The sequence below is a fragment of the Pteropus medius genome, unplaced genomic scaffold, assembly GCF_902729225.1.
Source record: "Pteropus medius unplaced genomic scaffold, Ma_sr-lr_union100, whole genome shotgun sequence".
Classification (NCBI taxonomy): domain Eukaryota; kingdom Metazoa; phylum Chordata; class Mammalia; order Chiroptera; family Pteropodidae; genus Pteropus; species Pteropus medius.
Window position 1 is genome coordinate 17,672,387 of NW_024356249.1, and position 24,429 is coordinate 17,696,815.

A 24,429-nucleotide genomic window follows, 5' to 3' on the forward strand; every position below is an offset into this window, starting at 1 on the left:
AATTATTTCTTACTCATGAGTGTTGGCTGTGGCTCTGCTAGGCCTGGCTGGATTCCTGGTATCAGCTAGGCTTAAGTTCAGATCTGCACTATGTCATGTTGAGACCCAGGCTGAAGAAGTAGCTGCTATCTAAGTAGGCATGCTGTTCTCAAGTTGGATTGTGTAAGAGTGCAAGAGGGTGATGGGCTTCTGCTAAAAAAAAAGCCAAGTGTCACTTCCACCCATGGAAGTCACACAGGCAAGCCAAGTCAGTGGGAAAGGGAAAATGGTCAGGAAGAAGAAAGTGAATACTTGCTGAACAATATTCCAATCTACTATAACATTTCAGTAAAGCTAGGAAAATAATATACCTTGTGTCATGTGAAATCTGGTGAAAGCCAAGTTTATGGTGAGTTTTGCATTAAGGTCTGTACAGAACTGAAATGGCCCAAGGAATAAGGAAAACAGCAAAAGAAAAAAATTGGGTTACAGTTTTATTTCTTCAACACAAAATAAAAGGAAAGGAAACTAATATTTTGATAAGCAACATCTCTTTATTAGGCACTGTGCTGAATAATTTCATTCTCGTTCACTTTCACAAGTTTTTCAGATAAGAAAACAAGTTCAAAAAGGATAAGATTCTTACCCAAGTTCTTACAGTTTGTGTTCCATGATAATTCAGGAAAGTATCAGTGAGGAAAGTTGAACAACTAAGGAGCTAGGAAGGGGGTGTGGGGCTCTGAGTAAAATCAGTGGTCATAGAAAGCAACTCTAACAATAGAAGACTAGAAAAATACAAAAAGATGGCAAACCCCATCAAAACTGGAAAGGAATTGTTTTATATGGAAGTGGGGTTAAAACAAGCTAGATCAGTTGCCCAGGCAAAGGCTTGGTCCATGGGTTTCTGGAAGACAGCAATGCAGCACCAGCATCCGGGAGATGCTACAGTTTCAGAGAGATAACTAGGGGAAAAATTCAGAAGGGTTTCTGATGGAATTGAGACAGGACCACCACTAGCTCATAGAAATACCCTTAAAAATTAGAAAAATGTGTCCTCTTTCTTTGGCACAGACCTGTGTTAGGATCCACAGTTTGCTCACTGCCACTTGCTCCCTCCAAGAGAGTGGCGTAAATCTGCACGATTTCGCGCCATAACCCTATTTTGGTTGAGATATGGAAAGGGCAGGGGTTTGAAGGTTGAAGACATCAGTCGCAAAGGGTATTGCTCCAAACTATCCACATGAGTGAGAAAAAGTCTATTTCTATGGCTGCCTAAAGGAAGTTTAAATATTCGCCTAAAGTTGGATATGTATTAAATACTGTTTTCTGTAGTTTAGATTCCTAAAGGAAGAGTAAATGTGCTCGTTTAGATATTACCAGGCACACTGAAAAGTAATTCACAATTTGACAATATTCTAAGATTTTAAATACTTGGGAGAATTCACAAAAAGCAGGCAACTGAACTCAACTCAAATAGTGTTGCACTACCTTCACTAGAACATGCTGTTTTAGAGTATGCATTTCCCCAAATGGGTGGTGAGCACAAATTCAGTTACAAAATGTATATAGCTCTTTCTCTATCCCATTTAGTTTTTTATTAGATATTCCATGTCAAAATCCTACCCAACCTTCAGGACCTGATTCAAATCCCTTCTTCTCCGCCAAGGTTAACCTTGGTCATGTTCCACAAATGATCTTTCCCCACTCTGATTGTTGGGTGTTTTACTTGTGCCTCTCGGATGAATTAGCTTTCATTATGATTAGTAAGTTTGGAATGAAAGACCCACCAAAATCTTACTTGTCCTTCAAACCCAGACAAAAAGTTCTCCTCTTTCAAGTGAAATCACCCTGACCCTCCCTAACCTGCTCTAGGTAATTTGTCACTCCCTCTGTGCTAAACATAGAGGTAGAGAACATATAGTCTGACCCTCATTAACTCACATCGTTGAGAAATACTAAACATTTGTGACCTTCACTGAGGACAGAAGATATAAAATATCTGTTTCTTCTTTGCTCCCTAGTACATATTATGGAATCTAGATCAGCATTTATAAGCCTGGTCACTGTTCACATTTGGAACTAGATAAGAGGCTATCCTGTGTATTGTGGGCTATTTAGCAGTATTCCTTCTCAATCCTGACAACCAAAAATCTCTCCAGACGTTGCCAATTATTCCCTGGGGGATGAGATTGCCCCCAGTTGAGAACCACTGATCTAAACCATAGTGGAAATTAAATGTGCATTGACTTGATGTCAAGAATTGTCAGGATTTTTTCCTCCACTTCAGCTCTTCCACATCACATAGCACTAGAAAGGGTTTCAACAAATACATTAAAATAAGTGAGTGGTTTAAATAAATTGGAAATAACACTAAAATCTTTCCTTTGGCCCATTAAAAACTGAGGTTACAAGAATGATATATATTCATCAATTCACGAGAAAAGGTGTAATATATTGATTAATAGAGCAAATCTTGGAGTTGGACTGTGTAGGTTCAAGTCCAAAATGCATGGTTTATATCCCAGCTCTCGGCTTCCTAATACAGTAACCTGTAACCTGGAGCAAGTCATTAAGCCTTGCTGCACCTCACATCTTCATCATAAATTGAGGATATAAAAAGTACTTACCTCAAGAAGACTATCTGAAGATTACATGAGTTAAGATATGTCAAGTGCTTAGAGCAGTGCCTGACGAGTGTCGGTTATTATGTATTCAAGAAATCGAATATTGACTCTCCACCAGGCATTTTACAAGTGATAGGGATTTAACTGTGAATAAAAAATTCAGGCTCTCATGGAGATTGTAATTCAAAAGGCAAGGAGGGGAGGAATAAATTATAAAAGCGCTGCGAGTGATAGAGCAGCAAGGCAACCGGAAAAGGCTGCGCTGAGGTCCCATGTGAGGTGAGGAAGCTCTCCAAGGAGACAGCTAAAAGAAAAGGCTTCCTGAATATGCAGTAACGTAGTATTTTTTCAAAACTCAAAAAGGCTTTATCAGTGAAAATATTTGTAAATAAAAGAGGATTTCTAATTACACAGGATTATTTATAATTTTTCTCTATTATGTAGCTGAAATGTTAATATTTTTTACTTTATTTAAATGTTTTAATGCATTCCTAACACAATATGTTGCAAAGTTTACTCTTACTAATATTCTGTTTAGTATTTTGCCTAAAATTTTTTCAGCCCATATATTGAACAAAAGTGTTTATTTTCAACTGACATTTGTCCTTTGAAATTTCTTCACATGTTCTATGAGGAAAACTGTTTTCGATTTAACAAACTTTTCTTCAAACAAGTAATCAGTGAAAATGCTGTGACAATTCATTTAACAGTTCTTTCAAAACAGAGTTTTCTAATTCAAGGCAGCAGAACAGGATTTGCAGAAATGAGGTTGCACATCTAGAAAACTGGTGATATTTGTAATGTCTTCATTTATGTTCAAACATTTTTAGTCCTAAGTACATTTCTTAAATTCTATTCCTCAGCTATATCAAATTATAATTTAGCATTGATACTTCTGCATTTTATAGACATTTTAAAAAAGGAATAATTATCCCCTTTGAATCTGGCAGAAATATAACTTTTTAAGTTTACCATCTTTTGCAGCATCTTTTGGTAATTTTCTTGACCCAATATTTCTATTATGCTTTGAAACACACAAAGGTTAATATTTCACTAGAAATCAGAAACATATATTACCATGGGTAAAGGGTTGGGGGTGGTTTTAAAGTATAAGCCACAGAAATTCTTTATTTCTTATATCTGTGGGGGCGGGGGGAGGGAAGGAAGGAGGGAGGGAGAGAGAGAGATATGATAGGAGAGGAATATATAATGATCAAGAGTCCAGAAAAACAAACTTTCTTAAAAGAGAATGTGGGATTCAGTTACAAAAGAAGAATTCAGGTGACTAAATTAAAAAATATTTCCCATAATAGAGGCTATCAGGGGCTAGGGAAAGTTGGGGGAGGGAGAATGGAGAGTTATTGTTCAACGGGTACAGAGTTTCTGTTTGGGATGATGAAAATATTTGGAAACAGTGGTGATAGTTGCACAACATTGTGAATATACTTAATGCCACTGAACTCTATACTTAAAAATGGTTAAAATGGTAAATTTTATGTTATGTGTATTTTATTACAATTAAATAAAAACCTCCCACACCACGTACTAGTGAATGGAGCAACTGGGACTCACACACTGGTGATGGGAATGTGAAATGGGCCAACCACTATGAAAAAGAGTTTGACAGTTTCTTAAGAAGTTAAACATACACATGTGATTTAGCAACTGCACTCCTTGATACTTTCCCAAGAGAAATAAAAGTGTTATGTCCATATAAAGTACAAAAAAAGAGTAATTCAAGGAAATTCTCTCTTAAATTTACTCACCTCAAGTCAATAGAGCCAAGCATTGTTCTAAGTATCATAACTATAGACTCAAGGAGACAGAGGGCATTTAAATAGCTGTGACATTTACAGGATCTCCTGCCACCATCGGGCTTCCTTCTCTTCTCCTCCCCACCCCCTTTATTTTCTTTTTTACACCATAGATGAGGGATAGGAGTAGGAATGTTGTTGCTGATGAATGCAGAAAATAATTGTACAAATATTATTTCATCCAATAATAACAAAAAGTCAGTGTAAGACATATTCACCAAAAAAAGCTTATTTTATATGCATTTTTGAAAATAAGCACCAAAAATGATTTTAATAGATGCATGATATTTTTAATTCTTCACAAACATTGTTACTTAATTTAAGTTTTATGTAATGCTTAGGTTTATTATTATATTATCTATCAAATAAATGTACTTATCTGAAGTGTTTTCAGAATAACTTTACTAATAGTTTTATATCTATTAAAATCTTTACATAATACAAAAATTTATTTTTTTTATAAGTAGTCAAGAGACTAAGGATAAAAATTACCTTAATCACTCAGTATATCTTTACACTACATTTTCAGTAAACACAGTGCCAGAATATTTTAATCACAAATATTTTTTAAAACAGTTCTTAAAAATATTTAGCATTTCAAAATAGAAAATCTCAATTTCGAATTCTTAAGTAAATATTACTTAAGAAATCTGTGTTCCTTCCTAGAAGATAAACAAAAACCAACAAGAAAAACTACTTGTTCAGTTTCTATCTTCTTACCTTCTTTTAGTTCTTCTGTATCAAATGTACTATCTCAGGTTGTATCTTCAATTAGACAGCTTTTTAATTTTTTTCTCCTTCCTGTAATTAGCAATTAATTGATGATACCTACCCATAAAAAGAAAATATATGTGAACAACAGCATTCATAAATAATTAATTCAATACCTATTTATCAAATTAAAGCCTTAGACATTAGTTAACGCCTTTCCAAATATGTCACCCACTGGCAGCTGAACTCAAGTTTCCTCTCAAGCCAACTCCATCAACAGACACAATTTTTATGTATGTGCTCTCTTTCTCTAGCACTTCTTCCTATCATAAATAAGCCACTAGCAAGGTAGAAAAAATGCCTTTGGGATATTTTTAGATTATTAGTTTGTTAGGGCTGCCATAACAAAACACCAGACTGGGTAACTTAAACTACAGAAGCTTATTTTCTCACAATTCTGGAGGCTGGAAGTCCAAGATCAAGGTGCCAACAGGGCTGGTTTCCTCTAAGGCCAAAAGGAAATGATCAGATTTCTTTCCTTGGCTAGTAAATGACTGTCCTCTTGCTGCCTCTTCACATAAGTTGTCCCTCTGTGCATGAGCACCTCTGGTGTCTTTCATGTGTCCTAATCTTCCCCTCTAACAAGGATGTCAGTCAAATAGGATTAGAGCCCTGATGCACATTTTAACTTAAGACCTTTTAAAAGCCCTTTCTCCAAACGAATTCTGAGGTACTGAGGTAACGCATGAATTCAGTGGGGTGGAGAAGGGGTGGGCCAGAGCGGGGAGGGGGGATATACAATTAAGCTCATAACAAGCGAAGACAATTAATTCAGACTGAAACATATCCTGTAAAGAATAAAGCTTATCTCCATGCATGAAAAGAGCCCATTCTAGTCACTCATTAACAGGTATATAGTTTCAGAATGTCAGTAAAAGAAATGAGGCAATGTATGGATTAAAGCTAAATGTAAAATATCTAAATATAATATCCTACTTGACACAGTTTCACTTATTTTTTAAAAACTATCTGAGAAACATTTTCTATGTTTCCACTCGTAATAAGCCATAGAAATTGAAAGAGAGCTAACAAATGACACTGAGAAGCAGAGGTAACAGCTACTCAAGCAACGAAAATCACAATTACAGGAAACTTAGTTCTCGTTGCAAAAACAGGGAAAAAAATTATTTCGCCTATTCATTGCATCTTATTTTCTCATTGACTGTTAAAATAAAAAATACATGTTCATACATGAAGTTTTATCTTTTGGGTTAATGAGAACATACTTATTACATTACTAATAAATAAACACAATGAAAGGAATTTGTGTAGATTAGTCATAGTTTGTCCAACCCTACTGCCCAGACATTTCATTAGTGGCTATGTCACAAGTTGCTGGAATCCTTGTTCTGGCATAATTCAAATTGCAACACCACTGGGAGTTAATCTGTAGACTCCGTCTACCTGTAGTTCTCATCTTGACTGGCCCCTACAAACTGAAAGCAAGCATCCCTGGCTCGTGGGACCACAGTTTATAATGTGGTCACCCCTACTGCAGAGTCTATTCCAGCTTTGTATTTTGGGAATCACGTTTCTTTCCTTAAGATCAAATTCCACATACTTGTTAAAAGAGATGCAGTATCACTTACATAGTAAAACCATTAAAAGAAGCATATTCCTCAGCTGTGAATCCATAAATATCTCGGCAAGATAGGTCCACTTCTTGCTGAAGAAGAAGACTGACTAAACTCGTTGGTTCCTCACTTAGAGCAATCATAAGGGCTGTTCTGGAGCAAGAGATATAAATGTCTATTTATGGATTTTAAACAGGTCTTATACTTGTTTTTAAGTCAGTCTTTGAAACTTACTGTTCAAATGCATAATCTCTATCAGAAAAAGAGTCAGGGCAAGAATGTAAAAAGTGGGGCAGATCTGCCCAAAAAGATGTGCCAATCCCAGATCACATCATGGAGTCTAAAGATAAAGAGTCCGTAGGAAGCAGCTAGCTCAATGGTATTCCATCCCTGCTCCTCGAGACCCTGGTGTCTTCAAGGAGATGTCTCAAAATGCTTTGGAGGGATGTGTCTAGCCCTCTGCTTGCCCTCTGCTCCCCCTTAACGACAGCATCTAGGACTTAGGGACTGAGTTTCTGTGTAAGATTCTAATGTTATAAAAAATAATAATAGTAATAATTTATTAATCTGGTCCAACTGTTTGATTTTACAGAAAAACAGATCTCAAGACTCTAGGTAATTTGCCCCAAATCACATAGCCAGAACTTTTTCCAGCAACAACAGCAGCAACATATATGTTTATGTATCTCCTGTTAGGTAGCTTTAGTTATATGTTCTTATTTAGCATTAATTATACCTCTGATTGTTATCTGAAGCATTCACATCTGCCCCTCTCTTCAGAAGAAATTCTACCATTTCTGCTTTATTTTCAGCAATGGCAAGTAAAAGTGGAGTGTACCCATCCTGAAAAAATTATTTCAAAATGATTATTTAAAATATTGTACCAACTATTAACATGCCTTTTAGATTTAAGTTCAATTTAAAAGATAAGTGTTCTTATAATAAACCTCTGATGTAAACTTTAATTTTTAAAAGATTTTGATACATAACAAAATATGATTTCAAAGACCAAGAAAATGATTGGAGTTGGGCCGGTCAAAAACAAAATTAAAGTTTCAACTTCAGGCTTAACTCAAATTGCGGGCAAAAGCAGTCTGGATTATTTAAATGACGAGCAGCTAGCACTTAATGTAAGTATTGCAAACCATACATTCACATTTCATAATACTGTTACAACTGAATTTCCATAGAGCTTCATTTAAACCTTAGGTTGTCTTATAGACAAAATATCAGTGAATTAAAGTGTTAAGAAGCTTTAAAAAATATTCATCAGTTTTCCATATGTCTCAATAGAGTTGGATTACTTTTAGTATTGTGATTTTTTAATTCAACCCTATTCTTATTATTATTCATAAGTACATAAATAGAAAAAAATGTAGGCTTTATGATTTTTATTCAATAGTCATTTATAGGAAAATCAAATATTTATCATTTGATATAGGCCTCTGAACAGTTACCACTGTAAAATGTGATGTTGCTTTGGAAGTCAGGTTTATAATCTGAAGTAAATTGGAAAAAGACTTTTAAAAAAGGAAAACTATCAGTATTTGATAATCTCTTTCTTCTTCTTCTCCCCAATTTCATTTTGGAAAATTCATACTTTATATAGCATGTGTTTCAACAGATATGAATTATCTGCAATGAATACTTTCTTCCATTGCCTTCTAAAATATAATGTGCTGCTTTAGTAGAAGACTACCTTATTTTGAGCTTCAAGATTAGCTTTGTGCTGAAGCAGTATTCTGACTAAGGAGGTGCTGTGACCACAGACAGCGTAGTGAAGAGCAGTGTTGCCATCTAGGTCCACCAGGTCCGGGTCTGCGCCTTGGTCTAGGAGAAGGGTAGCACAGCTCTCCTTTTCACACTGGACTGCCTGTCAGTGCAACAACAATAGTTGAGTAACCAACTTACTACTCAGGATATGTTATATTAAACTAATGTTTATATTATGTTTTAAAATATGGAATTCAACAAAAGTTAACTAAGAAAAAAACTCAAGTGCATTCCAATTGAAAAGAAAAAATTAGCATACCTTAGTCAATGGAGATCTGTTTTCACTATCCCAGACATTTATTTTGCATTGTTTCTCAATTAAGAGAGATACAACATTCGAATATCCATAAGCACAGGCCAGGTGCAAAGGTGTTCTATAGCAATATAACAAAACACAAAGTTAGAGGTAAGTCTTAGTTTGAGAAGTTACTTACTCTATTCAAAAACATACCAGATCATATATTATTAAGATATATTGAAACAAAATTCACATTAATTATAATTGCTTTTTACTAAATTATTACTTGCATAATAGGAAGTTTGTCCAGCCCTCAAACCAAACACACAGGGCCAAACAACTTTAAGCCCACCTAAAATAACTCCTTGCAGTAGTTTAGCAAATCCTGGTAAATACTTTGAACCATTTTCTCCATCCACTATTATACATATCTCAAGAATTTAGTCCCAAGGAATTTAGGTGACTTTTACTGGATCTTTAGATCGACCTCTCTTTCCAACTGCAGATCTCTTTTTTCATTAATTTAAAAAGAAAAAGGTGAAATAAGCCAGACAGAAAAGGTTAAAAATCACATGATATCACTTATATGTGGGATATAAACCTAAAAGCAACAAATGAACAGGACAAACAAACAGAGATTCATGGACATGGACAATGGAATAGTGGTTACCAGAGGGGAGAGGGAAGGGGGAGAATAAAACAACAAAATGTTTTAACAAATTATGTATATATAGTATGAAAAAAATAAACTGGCATTAAAAAAAAAAGGAAAAAAAAAAGAAAAGAAAACTCTGCTCCAAGAGAAAGTAAATGGCATTTGGGTAATTTTCAGTAGGTCTTGCCAAAGTGGCTGCCACATGCCTGCTGGATAATTTCATTCTTCTAATTAAAGTCGAAACCCCACTGTGATAATTAAAGCTTTTATAAAAATCTCAGAGTCCATCTGTATGCCCCAAGGGATATAGGAAATCAGCCACAAATTCAATAAAATAAAATAGCTATGAAAAGGTTAACTTTCTAAGGAATTACTGGGTAATATAGTCCTGTGGTCTTTTACACAAAATCTAAAAACAAGACTAATCTATCTTGAGCATGCCTGAAGCACAAAGCTTACAATATCACTCAAACCTTCAAGACACTCTTATAAAGACCCTTACTCAAAATATTTGGCACCCTATTAAATGAGATACCCTGGTTTAAAAAGACAAAGTACCTTAAGAACATACAGATTTAAGATTTGCCTTCATTTCATTTCAAGTTTTAGATTTAACTGATTCTTAAATTCTAGAACTCACAATTGGGATATGCAGTTAATGATATCTGTGTTACAGCCATTTACCAAATGTTTACACAAAGTAAATGCTTTGAGGCAATATTAATGTGTCTTCATCTAATGTCAAAAACAAAAACCATTCTATTTTTTGAAATGGTCGAATGCAAAAATGTATATTTACAAATATCTTAGAGAAACACTTTAAAACCAAAAAATTCCATTTCTCAAAAATCCTTAACTTGTATTATATAATGTATTATATTTCCAATGTGATGGAAATATAAATTAGTTTATATTGTTACTTTTTAACTCATAGTACTTATCTTACAAGAAATCTAAATCCCTGTGGGGCCTAGTGTTTATTTCTAGAGATTATATTATAAATTAGTTTATATTGTTACTTTTTAACTCATAGTACTTATCTTACAAGAAATCTAAATCCCTGTGGGGCCTAGTGTTTATTTCTAGAGATTCAAGCTAGCTGGTATCATTTCATTTCATTCAATTTCAGTTTTCTCCCAGTCTCTCATTCTCTCAAATACCTGTAAAAGAACTGTCAGCATAGACTGTGGACAGGTGAAGAATTGCCAGAGTCTAGAAATCTCTATCTGAACTTTAGCCAAAGGCATGACTCGGGTGGAGTATGGATTATTACTATGGAAGCTGGTATGAAAAGTGTTATCCACTAGACAGAGCAGGACCAGAACATAGCTGCAATCTTCAATTAGGTCTTATCATGACAATACCCTTTTGTATGAACTGACTAAGGGCTCTTCATAACTTAGAATCCACAGTAGGTGAAGAACCAAGTGCTAGAATTCAGTGCTAAAGAGAAAAGTCAGGAAGCTACTTCATACTAGATCATTAAATTATTTTCAACTCTAGGCTGGGCAGTTTAAATCTAGGTCTGAGTAGTGTGACTACAAGTATTAGTTTGAAATTGAGCCTTCACCTATCAGATATATATGATCTGAGGAACTTTTTATTAAAAACCATAACAGTAATTTCATTTTATAGCTGGCATAAATAAACATCTCCTGTTCATTTTCAAATTTATTGGCACAATACTCTTGAAATATAAACATAAATAGAAGCCAAATAAGAAAAACATATTAACAGAGAGTTACTTTGGTTTAAAAACAAGTAGCTTGCAACAAGGCTTTGCAGAGCTTGGTTTAAAGAACACTAATCTAGTAATAGCTCTGATTTTACAAATGAAGAGATTTAGGGTTAAAGTTATACAACTGCAGAGCAGGCCTCAAATTCAGATCTTTATTCTCAAAATAGTGTTCTTCCTATTGGGCCACTATGGGCCAGAACAACCTGCTCATAAACTGTCATGATGTTTCTCCCATTCTCTCCTAACCAGAAATACTCACTTTTAGTATCATCATTTTTAATAGAAAACATATTTAGAATATTATCTCCATAAGGCCATTATTAATATGTACATATACTTATATGAGTTACCAGAGACATTTAACACAATGCTTCTAAAATGTTTATGAAACATTCTATAAAACACTATAATCTACCTTTTAAAAAATTTAAGCAACACAAAGCAAGTCTCCAATGACCATGCTCACTCTACCTACTTCACCTTGCCCAGATCTCATCTCCTCCTCAGAAAAAGTAATTTTTAATTTTAGTATGTGCCCTTTCAAATGTTATCTCTCATTCTCAATCTTTCTCCACACACATATAAATATTCAAATATAATATATATTTGAGATTTATTATTCATCTTAACTGAGGTATAATTTATATACAAAAATTTAAGTGTACAATTTTATGAGTTTTGACCAATATACAGTGATATGAGCACCACCGTAATCATAATAAACATTTCCACCACTCTAAAAAGTTTCATTGAGCACTTTACAATCAATCTCCTTCTCCTCCTCCTCATCTAAAACCCCAGGTAATTAAAAAAACTAATATGCTTTCTGTGGCTATCCTTTTGCCTTTTCTAGAATTTTATATAAATAAATTCATTCAATATATAATCTTGTGTGTCTGGCTTCTTTCACTTAGCAATAACACTTTAAAAATTCATCCACTTTGTTACATGTATCAGTTATTCATTCTTTTCTTTTTATTAATAAAAGATATCCTTTTATTGCTGAATAGTATCTTTAAATTATATTTATCTATGTATGGATGTATATTCATTTATCAAAAAATGTTAAGCACATACCTTGGCTAGGCAGGGTTCTAGATGATGAGGGAGGATACAGCAGCAAAAAAAACAGACAAAAATACCTGCTCTTATGAATCATACATGCTAACAGAAGAGGTAAACACAAATTTAAAATATGAAGTATACCAGACAGTATTAAGTGCTAAAGAGAAAAGTCAGGCAGGGTAGAAGGGTAGGAAGCGTCAGCAAGGAGGGGGGCTACAGTTGTAGGTGGAGCAGCCAAGGAAGCCCTCACTAAGAAGGTGACGAACACCTGAAGGAAATGAGAGCAACCCATGTGAATATCTGTGGGGAAAGCCCTCTAGGCAAAGTGAATAGCAAGTCCAAAGGCCTCAATGCATTTCTGGCTCTTCTTTGGAACACTAAGGAGGCCAGGGTAGCTGGAGATGAATGAAAGGGAGAGTTACAGGAGGTAAGATCAGAAAGACAACAGGGTGGAGGTGAAGGTGATGAAGGGCTGTATGAGCCATTGGAAGGATTTTGACTTTTACCCCTAAAGAGATGGAAAGCCAGTGGAAGTTGTTAAGGCAAGAAATGACATCATTTGACATATATTTTATATAATCATGGTCATTTGGGCTGTGTCAAGAATGAACTAAAAAGTTTAAAAAATAGAAAACTAGTCTACGGCCATGCCACCTTGAACAAGCCCGATCCTATCTGATCTCAGAAGCTAAACAGGGTCGGGCCTGGTTAGTACTTGGATGGGAGACCACCTAGGAAGACCATAAGACCAGGTGCTATAAGCGTAAAAAATAAAAAATAAGGGATTGTAAGCCGACAAGGTTCTTGCAATCTGTGAGGTCAATCAAGGGTGGCCTCACCTAAAAACATAATAATAATAAAAATTTTTTAAAAAAAGAAAGAAAACTAGCTGGAAGACCTGTAATTCTGGTTAAGACATGACAATGGCTTTGATTAGGGTGATAACTGTGAAACTGGCAAGAAATGGTTGGATTTTAGTTATATTTTGGAGGTAGAGCCAACAAGATTTGTGGTTGAATCAGGATGTAAAATAATGAGAGGAGTCAAAAATGACTTGGGTTTCTGGCCTAAACAACTGTAAGAAAGAATTTGGCATTCATAGAATAAGAGCAATCTGAGGAAGAATAACAGGAATGCAGTTTAGGGATGTTTGAGATACCTGATCAGTGGTGCAATGAAGCCAGTGGCTTTTACAAGCCAATTGTTAAATTTTCAGGAAACACTGGAACCAGTTAACATCACATTGGTAGCTTGAAATCAGGGATTTTCCTCCCTTTCCCTCCCACCCTTCCAGGAGCCTGTTCAGCAGCATACTCACAGCCTGTTAGATATCCGAGTGGAAGTATAAGCATTTATGTATGTGAGTCTAGAGTTCAGGGGAGAGGTCTAGCTGGAAATAAAAAGTTGAAAGACTGGAATATAGATATTTAAAGTGAATCTCTCTTCACCAGGCGAGGAGAGAGAGAGAATGAATATCAATTCACGGCTGGAGCGCCCAAATTTTTATCAGTCAAGAAGATGAGAACTCAGCGAAGAAGTCTGAAGTATCCACAGAAGCAGAAGAAATGCCAAAAAAAACAAATGCCCTAAAAGATAAGACAATATTTCAAATACTACTGATAGGGCAAGTAAGATACCTGGCTGAGATGCCAACCGGGTAAGACAGAAATGACCACTGTATAAAGTCATATTAAGGTTATCCATGACCTTGTAAAGTAATTCAATGAAGTGGTATAAGAATAAAGATAAATTAGGTAACTCTGTTCTTGTTAAAAGGTGAAACTATCAGCTAGCTGACACAAATCCTATTCTAAGTTACCAAATTGTGATGAAAGATGACACTTCTCATACCCTATGACTTAAAAAGTCCCTGAAAGATTTTCAGGTAGGCACAGATAGTACATATTTTCTGTTATTAATGCTAAACACGTAACTTCTTAGTTTCTTAATATATAAAATTATTTTTTTTGTAGTAAGTGGTGTTGTTTTTCTTTTTTAATAACCTGCAATTGAAATAAAAAATTCTCAGAAGACTCACATTAAAAAGTTAATTGTTTTGCTGTTTCAAAGTCTCAAAACCTTAATAACCACTGTTCTGGGATATCACCTCTAATTTTTTCCTATCAGTACATTAGTAGCATGGTAAATCTTAGGTGGCTGGGGACAATGTACTCTACAGAGAAGAAGAAAAAAATATATAGCAGGATGGGAAAAGGGTGGAGGGCCCAGTGGAGATTAAGGCAATAGGAGGAATGGAGGGAATCAGAGCAGGCACATTGAAATGCCCTCAAATATCCAGATAAGCATTTTAAAGATAAGCTGAAAGTTAGGAGTGCGATTCTCTGCCGAAAGTCACCAGACCTCTCCTGTATGGAAACCTGCCGTGACAAGCAGTCCGGTAGCCCAGACAAGTCCTGTTTCTAGCTGGAAGACTCAGTGGCCCAGCGGCCCTAACTTTTCCTTCACGCTGCCCTTCGTTACTCTAGTCACCTGTATTCTCTGTCCCGAATGTTGACATCATGTTTTTGGAGATACTTCTTCACCTTCTCCAAGTCCCCGACTGCGGCAGCTTTATGAAGTTTCTTTAAATCCTTATCCCGGAGGTTGTAGCCCAGGTGGGTGGGCGGACCAGTACTGGCCCGGCCTACAGACAGATGGGAGGAGGAGCTGTGGGGCTCATTCTTCCTTTTCCAGAATGTAAAAAGCTTCTTCATGGCAACATAGGACACGACCCTTGAGTCCTATCAGGATTTCCCTGGGATTCCTAACCGTCCCAACGCCCCCGCTGCTGACCCCCAGGCTCACAAACACCCTGGCCAAGTTCCCGCTCCAGTCTCTGAGATGAAGCATCCGGAGACGGAAGTAGGCCAGAGGCAGGAAGTGGGCCAATGACTAGAAATGGGCTGGGCTGCTTGCCTGAAATAACGCGCCAGACTTGGTTGCCTGGCAACGCCCAGGTCCTGGAGCCGCTTCGGTTTGGACCCAGTCTCAGGGGCACCGAGACCCAGATTCTCACTTAAGATCTTAAACTGACTGCCACACTCAGTCTTCCTGTTAGATTGCAAGCCTTCGGGTAGAAACCTAACAACTTTTTTACCAATAGCACCTTCTCCTTCAAAGATAGACCTAATGGCTTGAACTTTGCAAACAGATTTACCTTCCTTGTGGTGCGAATGGATCTCCTCCAGTGATCTTGCCGTCTGGCATACCCCTAGCCTCTGCCAATATTATTCACATGATACAACCCATCTCTAAAATCCCTCCATAATCTCAATTTCAAACATACTTTTTAACACCACCTCTCATATTCCAGCTCATTTTCTCTCATCACAAAACTCCAAAAATCCTTCCCGTTCGTTGGTCCTAGAGTCCATTCATTTTGCCACCTTTCACTGACCTTCGCCACCCGACTCTAATCTCACTAACCTACTTACCTAGATTAAATTCCTCTGCTAGTTATTATCACCAGTCCCATGCATAGACCTTCAATACATTTGCCCCATTCTTTTTCTACTGTTTAAACTACAGCCCTACTTAAATCTAAAACTACCACCTAAACTTGTCTGCCCTGAGCCACTGAATGTGACTAAAGAAAAATATAAAAAAACAAAGCCATACTGTCTTGTCTCACTTTTATTTCATGAAAATTTGCCTGAAGTGGATTGGTATGCTTCCCAACGATCCTTTGATATTTTTCTCATCCATTCACACTCACACTTTTCTTGACCATTTCGCATCTCTCTTTTCAAACTCATTGTTACTTGTGACCTAGTTTCCTAATTAATTGAGAAAAGAGAACTAATCCAAAGAGAAATTCTGCAGAATCCCAGGACCTACCTACCTATACCTTGCCAAAAAATATTTTAATGTATTCCCTGTTCATTTTATGATATGTCTATGTTTCTAGCAAAGGCCAGCACTTCTCTTGTGTACTAGAACTCATCCTCTGTAGCCTACCCATGGACTTGCTTCAGCAACCCCTTCTCCCCTGCTTCCTCATGTGTGTTTAAAGTTCTCTCTCTGTTAACCATTCTTATTATCATAAATACATGTTAGCAGTCAGCACCGAGCTGGTCGAGAAGGGAAGGTTCGATGGTGAGACGCCCAGTTGGAAAAACGCTCGAGGGGCTGACATGAGAATGAAATGGCAGGCGCCAACTTTATTGTGTGGAGCGCAGTTCTATTGGGGGAAGTGCAGTCTATTGGCGGAAGCGTGGTAATGCTCACACTTCTTCTGCTCTGCTTCTTGCGCTCCCTTTCTGCTCCCCAGGGAACCACATGGCTCCACACAGATCAGAGTACAATAGTGGCATTCGGCCACACATGCATGATACAACAAGCTGAATTATGTTTACATAACATTCTAAATCCGGGGTCCTATTCCTAGCCACGGGCCTGGATCACAGCCAGACCTTGGACCAGCCAATCCTTGTATTCAGCCAGGCCTGGTGCCCGCATTAGCATTTGTCCATCCTAAAAATAAACAAACACACTACCCCTACAACCATTGCCGCATTTCTTTACAGCAAAACTCCTTGTAGTTACCCATAATCTTATAAACTCTACAATTTTTCTTCCTCCGTTCTCACTTAAAGCAACTCTCATCATTCCCCTGGTCTCATCACCTCTCTCAATCAACACTGCTTCAAGTACAATTGATCATGAGCTCCATCATGTGAAATCCAATTGTCACTTCTCAGTTTTCACATTAATCTAGTAGCTTGCAAGGACTATTGCTTGCTCCATGAAATACTTTCTTCACTTAGACTCTAAGACATCATATGTCCCTGGCTTGACTCCTTCCTTTCTAACCATTTCTTCTCAGTCTAGTTTGCTGATTTCTCTTTATCGCCAATATTGGAGAGACCCAGGATCAGTCCATCAATAGCTTCATTTTGTTCCCAAAAAATTCTTGGAGTCATCCTTGAATCTTACCTTTTACACTTACATTTAAACTGCTAGTAAATCCTGTCAACTCTAACCACAAAATATATCCAGCAACCATTTGATTTCTTTCACTATCTCTAATCCTTTCTGGGTGATCTCATTTAGTCCTATGGCTTTAAATGCCATCTATATACTATCAATTCCAAAATTGGCAGTTGCAATCTGCTCCCCTTTCCTGAACTTCAGACTGATGTATCTAGTTGCCTAGAGACTACATAAACATCTCACACTCACACTTAATGTGTCTAAACCAATCTCCTGACATTCTACCTTTGCTGTCTTTCTTACTTAAAGAACAGGTAACTCCATTCTTCATGTTGCTCAGGTCAAAAGTCTTTGTGTTATCCTTGACTTCCTTCTTTCTCAAAGTCCACACTTACTTAGTCAGTAAAGCCTGAATGCTCTTGTTGAAGCCGCCAGCCTCCCATAGACACATGGACCTCCAGGAACCAGTGAGTTATAGGAAACACACTTTTTATTCAGCCAGCTGGGTATGCCAGGGGTACGCAGAACCCAAATTAAGCAGCCCCGAAATGTAGAGGTACAGGGTTTTTAAGCCCTAAACCCCATTCCTCATTCTGTCTGAACACAAAACAAAAGTCTATTTTTCTTCTATTTACTAACTGTCAACCCACAGGTCGGTTGTGCAAGTGGGGGTACAGAAGCAGAAAGCTTGTTATTAGAATGTTATGTTCCCATGAGTGATAACCCATGTTCCCATGGGTTATAGCCAAGCAGTAATTTTCCAGCCAGAACATTCCCCACTGGCCTTAGCAAAAAATCAAATCCTTGATTCTTCTCGCAGAATTTGCTCATAGCTTCTATTTTGTAATACTAAAAGTTTAATAGAATTAATTCTCTTAAACATGGGCCAAAAGTTAACAAGAGGAGGAGGATGATTAAAGGTCTAGCTACAGCAGATAGGAGGGTTGTTAGCCATGGTGACCAACTGAACATCCTGTGAAACCAGTTATTTGATTCTAATCTCTGTTTTTCCCTGGCATCTAAATTTCTCTGTACTAGTAGTAAACTTTCTCTAATTATTCTAGAGTTATTGGCATAGAAGCAACAGGTTTCACCTAGAGCCATACATAATCCGTCTTGTTTTAAGAATAATAAATCTAAACCTCTTCTATTTTGGAGGACTACTTCTGCTAGTGAATCGACTTGAAGTTCTAGCCTGCCGAGCTCAATTAAGTTTAGGGGAGTTCCTACCCTGACATAGGAAAAGGGTTTTGGGTTTAGGCACAACCAGCAATCTTGTCCTATGTCTGGGATGGTCTTATTTAAGACCTTGTGTATTGTCGTTAGCAAAGTTATTAATGTTCCTTCTGGTTTTGGTTGTGGCTGGTCGAATGCCTGAGCTAAAGAGGAAAAAAGGAAGAAACAGAGGGTTAGACTTATGTACGCTTGAGTCTTAGTCTTAAGGGCCTGTCTTCCTGAGCTGTCCACTCTCATGCTGCCTTCAAGTGGGAGTGATGAATCTATGATGGGATGCCGTCTACTTTAACTGCAGTGGGCGTCGTCAGGTAGACAGTGAAGGATCCTCTCCATTTGGGTTCTAGTCCTTTGGAAGTGAACTTCCGGAACCACACGGAGTCCCCAGGCTGAAACTGATGGGGAAGTCTGTCCCCTGGGGCTGAGTGGGCAGCACGAACCCGGGACTAAATCTCCTTCTATACACTTTGAAGGGCCGGTAAAGACTTAAGACAAGGTTACATAGTTCTGCTTTTTTCTCATCTTTTATTTTAAGTACTAAAGGTGGGAATTTTCCAAAGAAAATTTCAAATGGGGTGAATCCATCAATATATGGAGTACACCTGGCTCGGAGAAGAGCAAAGGGGAGAAGTTCTACCCAGGTCCCACCAGTTTCTAATCCTAACTTGACTAATGTCTCTTTTAGGGTCTGATTCATTCGCTCTACTTGGCCCATACTTTGGGGCTGGTAGGCGCAGTGGAGTTACCATTGAAAATTTAGGTAGCTAGCCAATTGTTGTGATATCTTTGCTATGAAGGCTGGTCCACTATCTGACCCTAAAGTTCCGGGGAGACCAAATCAAAGGAAGATTTCTTGTAGTAGTTTCTTAGTAACTACTAAGGCAGTTTCTTTCCTGGTGGGGAAGGCCTCTACCCATCCTGAAAAGGTGTCTATAAAAACAAGTAAATATTTGTAGCCCCCCACAGTTGGGGTTACCTCAGTGAAATCAACTTCTCAATGGTCCCCTGGATAAGTTTTTCTTTTCCTATGTCTAGGTTCTTCTATCTTCCCCTTCTTTGGATTAATTTGGGCATAAGCCGGGCATCGTGAGGCAATCTCCTCTGCAGTTCTCCCTTCTAACAAGTGAAAGTAGGGATCTAAAGCTTGGAGCATCTTAGTTCACCCTAGGTGTGTGGTCTGGTGTAGTTGGTGGAGGAGAGTCCTTCCAAGGCCCTGCGAGAGCCTGGTTTTTCCATCTGGGGTCGTCCACCACCCCTGTTGGTTCCTAGTGGCTCCCTTATCTTGAAAATATATGTTCTCTTCCACCATATACATCGGAGATGGAGGCAGTTCTGGGTAAGGGACAACAGTCAGTAGATGTGGTGGGGGCCCCACTGGCCTTGTGGCCGCTGTTCTTGCCTCTGCATCGGCTCGACGGTTTCCCTCAGCCTCAGGACTATTCCTTTTTTATTCCCTTTACAAAGAACAATAGCAAGAGCCTTAGTCATCTATATGGCTTCAAGTAAGGCTAAGATCTCCTGCTTGTTCTTGATGTCCTTCCCAGCTGAAGTCAGAAGCCCTCTTTCCTTGTAGATGGCTCCGTGTACATGTGCAGTGGCAAAGGCATATCGGCTGTCAGTGTACATTGTGACTGCCTTATCTTTTCCCCATCTTAGTGCCTCAATGAGGGTGATGAGTTCTGTCTTTTGAGCAGAAGTCCTATGGAGAAGAGCTTGTGACCAGATGGTGCCAGTTAGAGTTACGACCGCTGCCCCAGCGTACCTCCTTTCTTCCTGCATGCAGCTGCTCCCGTCCGTGAACAGAACTTCGTCAGCCTCAGGCAGAGGGGAGTCTTTGAGGTCTGGCTGCGAGGAACACACTGCGTCAGTGAATTCTATGCAATCATGAATGGGGGTTTCAGGGTCTGGGTCTGGGTCTGGCAACAGATTGGCTGGGTTGATGACAGTAGCTTTGGGTTTTAGCCATACATTTGGGGTCATCCGGTGCCTCCCTGTTGTTGAACACCTTCTGGGCTATCTCAACAAGTTAGGACAGGTTCATCCCTGCAAAACCTTCTAGTTTTTGTAATTTACGCCAGCTATCAGGGGCTGTCTGAGTAGCAAAAGCTATATTAATTGCCCGCTGGTTCTCAGGGGCCTCAGGATCAATGGGGGTGTATACCCAGTACGCCTCGTTCAAGAAATGCTCCAGGGAATTCCTGAGGTCCCTGTATAACTTCGGTTACCTAAGAAAGGTTAGTTGGCTGACAAGCAGCCATCCTAATTCCCCCAATTAGAATCTGGTGGTACTGATCTAATGCCATTCTCCCTGCCTGAGAATTGTGTCCCCAGTCTGGGCGGGTGGAGGGAAATTCCTCCTCGATCTGTTTCTCTGCTTCCTCAACTCTCCTCTCTCCCGCAGCTATCCTTTGTGTTTCCGCCCGAATGCGCTCACGTTCTTCCTCAGTGAAGGAGGTAATTAAAAGCTGTTTGCAATTGTCCCAGGTGGGGCAGTGAGTCTGAAAGACACTCTCTAAGAGTCCCATTAATGCCTGAGGTTTCTCAGAGAAAGGCGGATTCTGTGCTTTCCAGTTGTACAGGTCCCTAGTCGAGAAAGGCACATAAACCATAAAGGGACTGTCTGTGTGATGTCCCTGGGGTGGTGCTTCTCACAAGGGGAGAATGGCCAGGGTGTGGTATCAGCTGGTGCCCCGCCCAGAGCTAGAGCAGGAGGCCCATAGGAATTACCTGCCCATGTCCGAGGAGGCGAGGCAGTGCTATTTGGCCTCTGTTGTCCTGGATTATGGGGTGGGGGAAGGTCACTGTCCTCCGGTGGAGATTGGAGGACTGAGGGACTGGGCTGTCTTGGAGATTCAATTGCTGCATGTTTTGGGGTGCCCACAACTAAGACTCGCGCCCCCTAGAGAAAGAGCACACCACGGAGCCAAGGAGAGGGGTTCCGAACAAGGTTTAACTATTGATCAATGTAGGGAAACTGATCAGGATGTCCCAGGTCTCCCGTGACAATCTTCCAAACATTCCTCACTAAACCCTTGTCAAAAGAACCCTCCGGAGACCAGTTTACATCAAAAGACAGCCACTCAACTTCACGCAATGTTCTTAGTCTGCCTGGAGAAAACTTTATGCCATAGTCAGCTCCCACTACAAACCCTTCTTTGAAATGTCGCAGGAGACAACCCAAGGGTGTCTTTTGTGAACTCAGGCTTCTCCCCTTTGCTTGCGCAGAAAACACGAAACACTCAGACAAGAAAAATTACTTGAGTGTAGGTAGACCCAGAGAAGTCCGCCACCTACAACCTAGATAAGACCAAAGACGATAGACAGAACCTGAAAACAGGGCACAGGAGGCGGCATCCCATGGCCTGGCCACAGTCCGGGAGATATGACTGCACCCAGTCTCTCCATAGACCCCCAGTGACAGTCAACAGAAACAGGAATGGAAAGGTACCTTTTATCCAGACGTCAAGGCCTTGGAGATTCCCGTCGGGACCAGGAACAGTGTATCCTAAAGGTTGCATCCTTGACAATTGTACTGACCCCGTCACGGCATTCAAGGGCCCTGGAACGTCTCAGGTTGGCCACCCCTTTGAATCCGCAACAGGGGCAGCAACCGCTTTGGAGGCCAGTCCAGTCTTAGATCCCAGGGCTACTCCCTGAGATCTCTCTGGGGCTTCCAAATGTTGTAGCTGCCAGCCCCAGATAGACACACGGACCGCGAGAAAACAGTGAGTTATAGGAAACATACTTTTTATTCAGCCAGCTGGGTATGCCAGGGGTACGCAGACCCCAAATTAAGCAGCCCCGAAATGTAGAGGTACAGGGTTTTTAAGCCCTAAACCCCATTCCTCATTCTGTCTGAACACAAAACAAAAGTCTATTTTTCTTCTATTTACTAACTGTCGACCCACAGGTCGGTTGTGCAAGTGGGGGTACAGAAGCAGAAAGCTTATTGTTAGAATGTTATGTTCCCATGGGTGATAACCTATGTTCCCATGGGCGATAGCCAAGCAGTAATTTTCCAGCCAGCACACACTGCTTCCAAAATACACACAGAATGTGACCGCTGCTATCGATGTAGCTCAGACCGATATTACCTCTCTCATTTGCATTATTTTAATTTAATGTTTTATAGAAGAATCTTGACTGATATTCATGTTTCTTCCCTTATATACCACCCTTGCCCTACTCTATTCTAAACCCGGTAGCCTAAATGGTCCAGTTAAAATGATTTCAGATAATGTGACTTGTCTGCTAAAATTCTGCCAATTATTTCCTACATGCCTCACAATAAAAGCTAAAATTTTTGTAATAACCACATGGCCCTACACAATCTGCGGCCCCACTCCTCTGCATCCCCACCCTTTAATCTCTGATCTCAAGTCCTTCTGCTTACTTAAGCTCACATAGCTCCAGTCACAGTGGTTTCTCTGTTGTTTCCTCAACACACTTAGCATGTTCCTGTCTCATAGCCTCTGACCTTGTTGCTCCCCTTTCCTGGAGCTCTCTTTCTGCCAGCATAATGTAAGCTCTGACAAGACAGACATTTTGAATACTTAGCTCCAGGATAATTTGCAACTCCCAGAACAGACTTAGTATATTAAGTGATCAGTTAATGTTTATCAAATGAATGGATAAATATATGAATAATAACCTCTGCTTTTATCTACCTTTTGAATTCTTGAATGCAATTTTGGACACAAAACTTTTTTTTTAACTCCATGGAGCAGAGGGAAAAAGTGGGTTGTAATGTTTAATGAGAAATTTCGGGGTGGCAGATGGGAATGAAAATACAGAACTTAATGTGAAACTGGCCCACAAAGTGTTTGTTTTCCAAAATCCCAGACCCCAGTCCATCTCCATTGGAGCCTTCAGTAGGCAGCATTCTGGCCATGAGAGGATCACCATGTGGCATTGTCAATCCCTATTCTACCCTCAGAGTGCTCCTGAGAGCAGAGATCTCCAAAGAATAGTGCATAACTCTTCAAGGCATACAAAAAACAATCCACTGAGTGAGGAAAGAAAATATCAGAACATTTTTGCACCTATTATTATATCTTCCTTTGAAAATGGCTGTATATGTCTTTATGTTCTATGATAGACACGATATATTAGTATACTAACACATGCACACATATATTTAATATGTCAATCAATAAAATATACACAGAGGTGTTTTGTTTGATTTTGTTTTGCCACCATGATCGTATAGTGCTTAGTATTCTGCTTTGTGATTTTGTTTTGCCAATTCCATCAACTTAATTTAGAGGATATTGCCCTGGTGCACGTCTAAAAGCTCCTGATACCAGGCCCAAGCAAACACTAAGCTGCCTATACCTCTTAATAAAGACCCACAACTCAATCCTTCATTTCCTATTTCAAGATGTATCTTTTATTTGGATGATCAGTAAAGGAAATATCTACTCTACTTAAGGCAGTATCCCCGCTACCCAACAGAACAAGCCATCAGAACTGGAGCCCAACCTCTATATGAGGAATATAAAGACATGTGGAAAGGTTATTTTCTCATGAGCTCCCTTCTATTTATTCTACTTGGAACCTGCCTCTCTTCTTTCTGCTATCTTAATTCAGTCTATTTATCACTTGCCTAGATTACTGCTATGGTCTTCTAAATAGTCTTTGTGCCTTCACTTAAAACACCATCCACACAGTGGTGGAGTGGAATTCATTCATATCATACCCGAAGACCCATTACTAAATATTCTGGGACCACCGAAGGCTTAAAATCAGAAATAGGAATATTTACATGGTGAAAATTGGCAAGAACTACGAATCAAGTCTTGTTTTCAATATTCTTTAATATTCTTATTCTGAGAAATAAAGAAAATAGAAAATAAAAATTTAGAAAGAATAGTAATTAACATCAACTCTTAGAGGGTACAAGCAAGATTTATGAAGGGGAGAAAAATATCTCTAAATGAATGTGATAGGCAAGTCTCTGTGTTTAAATTTATGAGTGGTCATTTTTCACATTTATTTATGGTTAATTTTCCCTTCCTCTTTTCTCATAAGTTT

General features: G+C 38.7%; 1 protein-coding gene and 1 pseudogene across 1 annotated transcript; one reads left to right on the forward strand and one right to left on the reverse strand.

Annotated features, from left to right (window-relative positions):
- Positions 1–513: 513 nt before the first annotated feature.
- On the reverse strand, positions 514–15,482 carry ANKRD7 (ankyrin repeat domain 7). The gene is made up of 7 exons (XM_039860782.1): positions 14,722–15,482; positions 8,795–8,909; positions 8,462–8,635; positions 7,499–7,605; positions 6,778–6,915; positions 5,138–5,245; positions 514–4,558 (listed from the first exon to the last, which is right to left on the reverse strand). Exons 1-6 carry the CDS (start codon positions 14,943–14,945, stop codon positions 5,185–5,187), a joined length of 819 nt encoding a protein of 272 aa, XP_039716716.1. The 5' UTR covers positions 14,946–15,482; the 3' UTR covers positions 514–4,558; positions 5,138–5,184.
- Positions 12,869–12,995, forward strand: LOC120601371 (uncharacterized; annotated as a pseudogene).
- Positions 15,483–24,429: the final 8,947 nt, after the last annotated feature.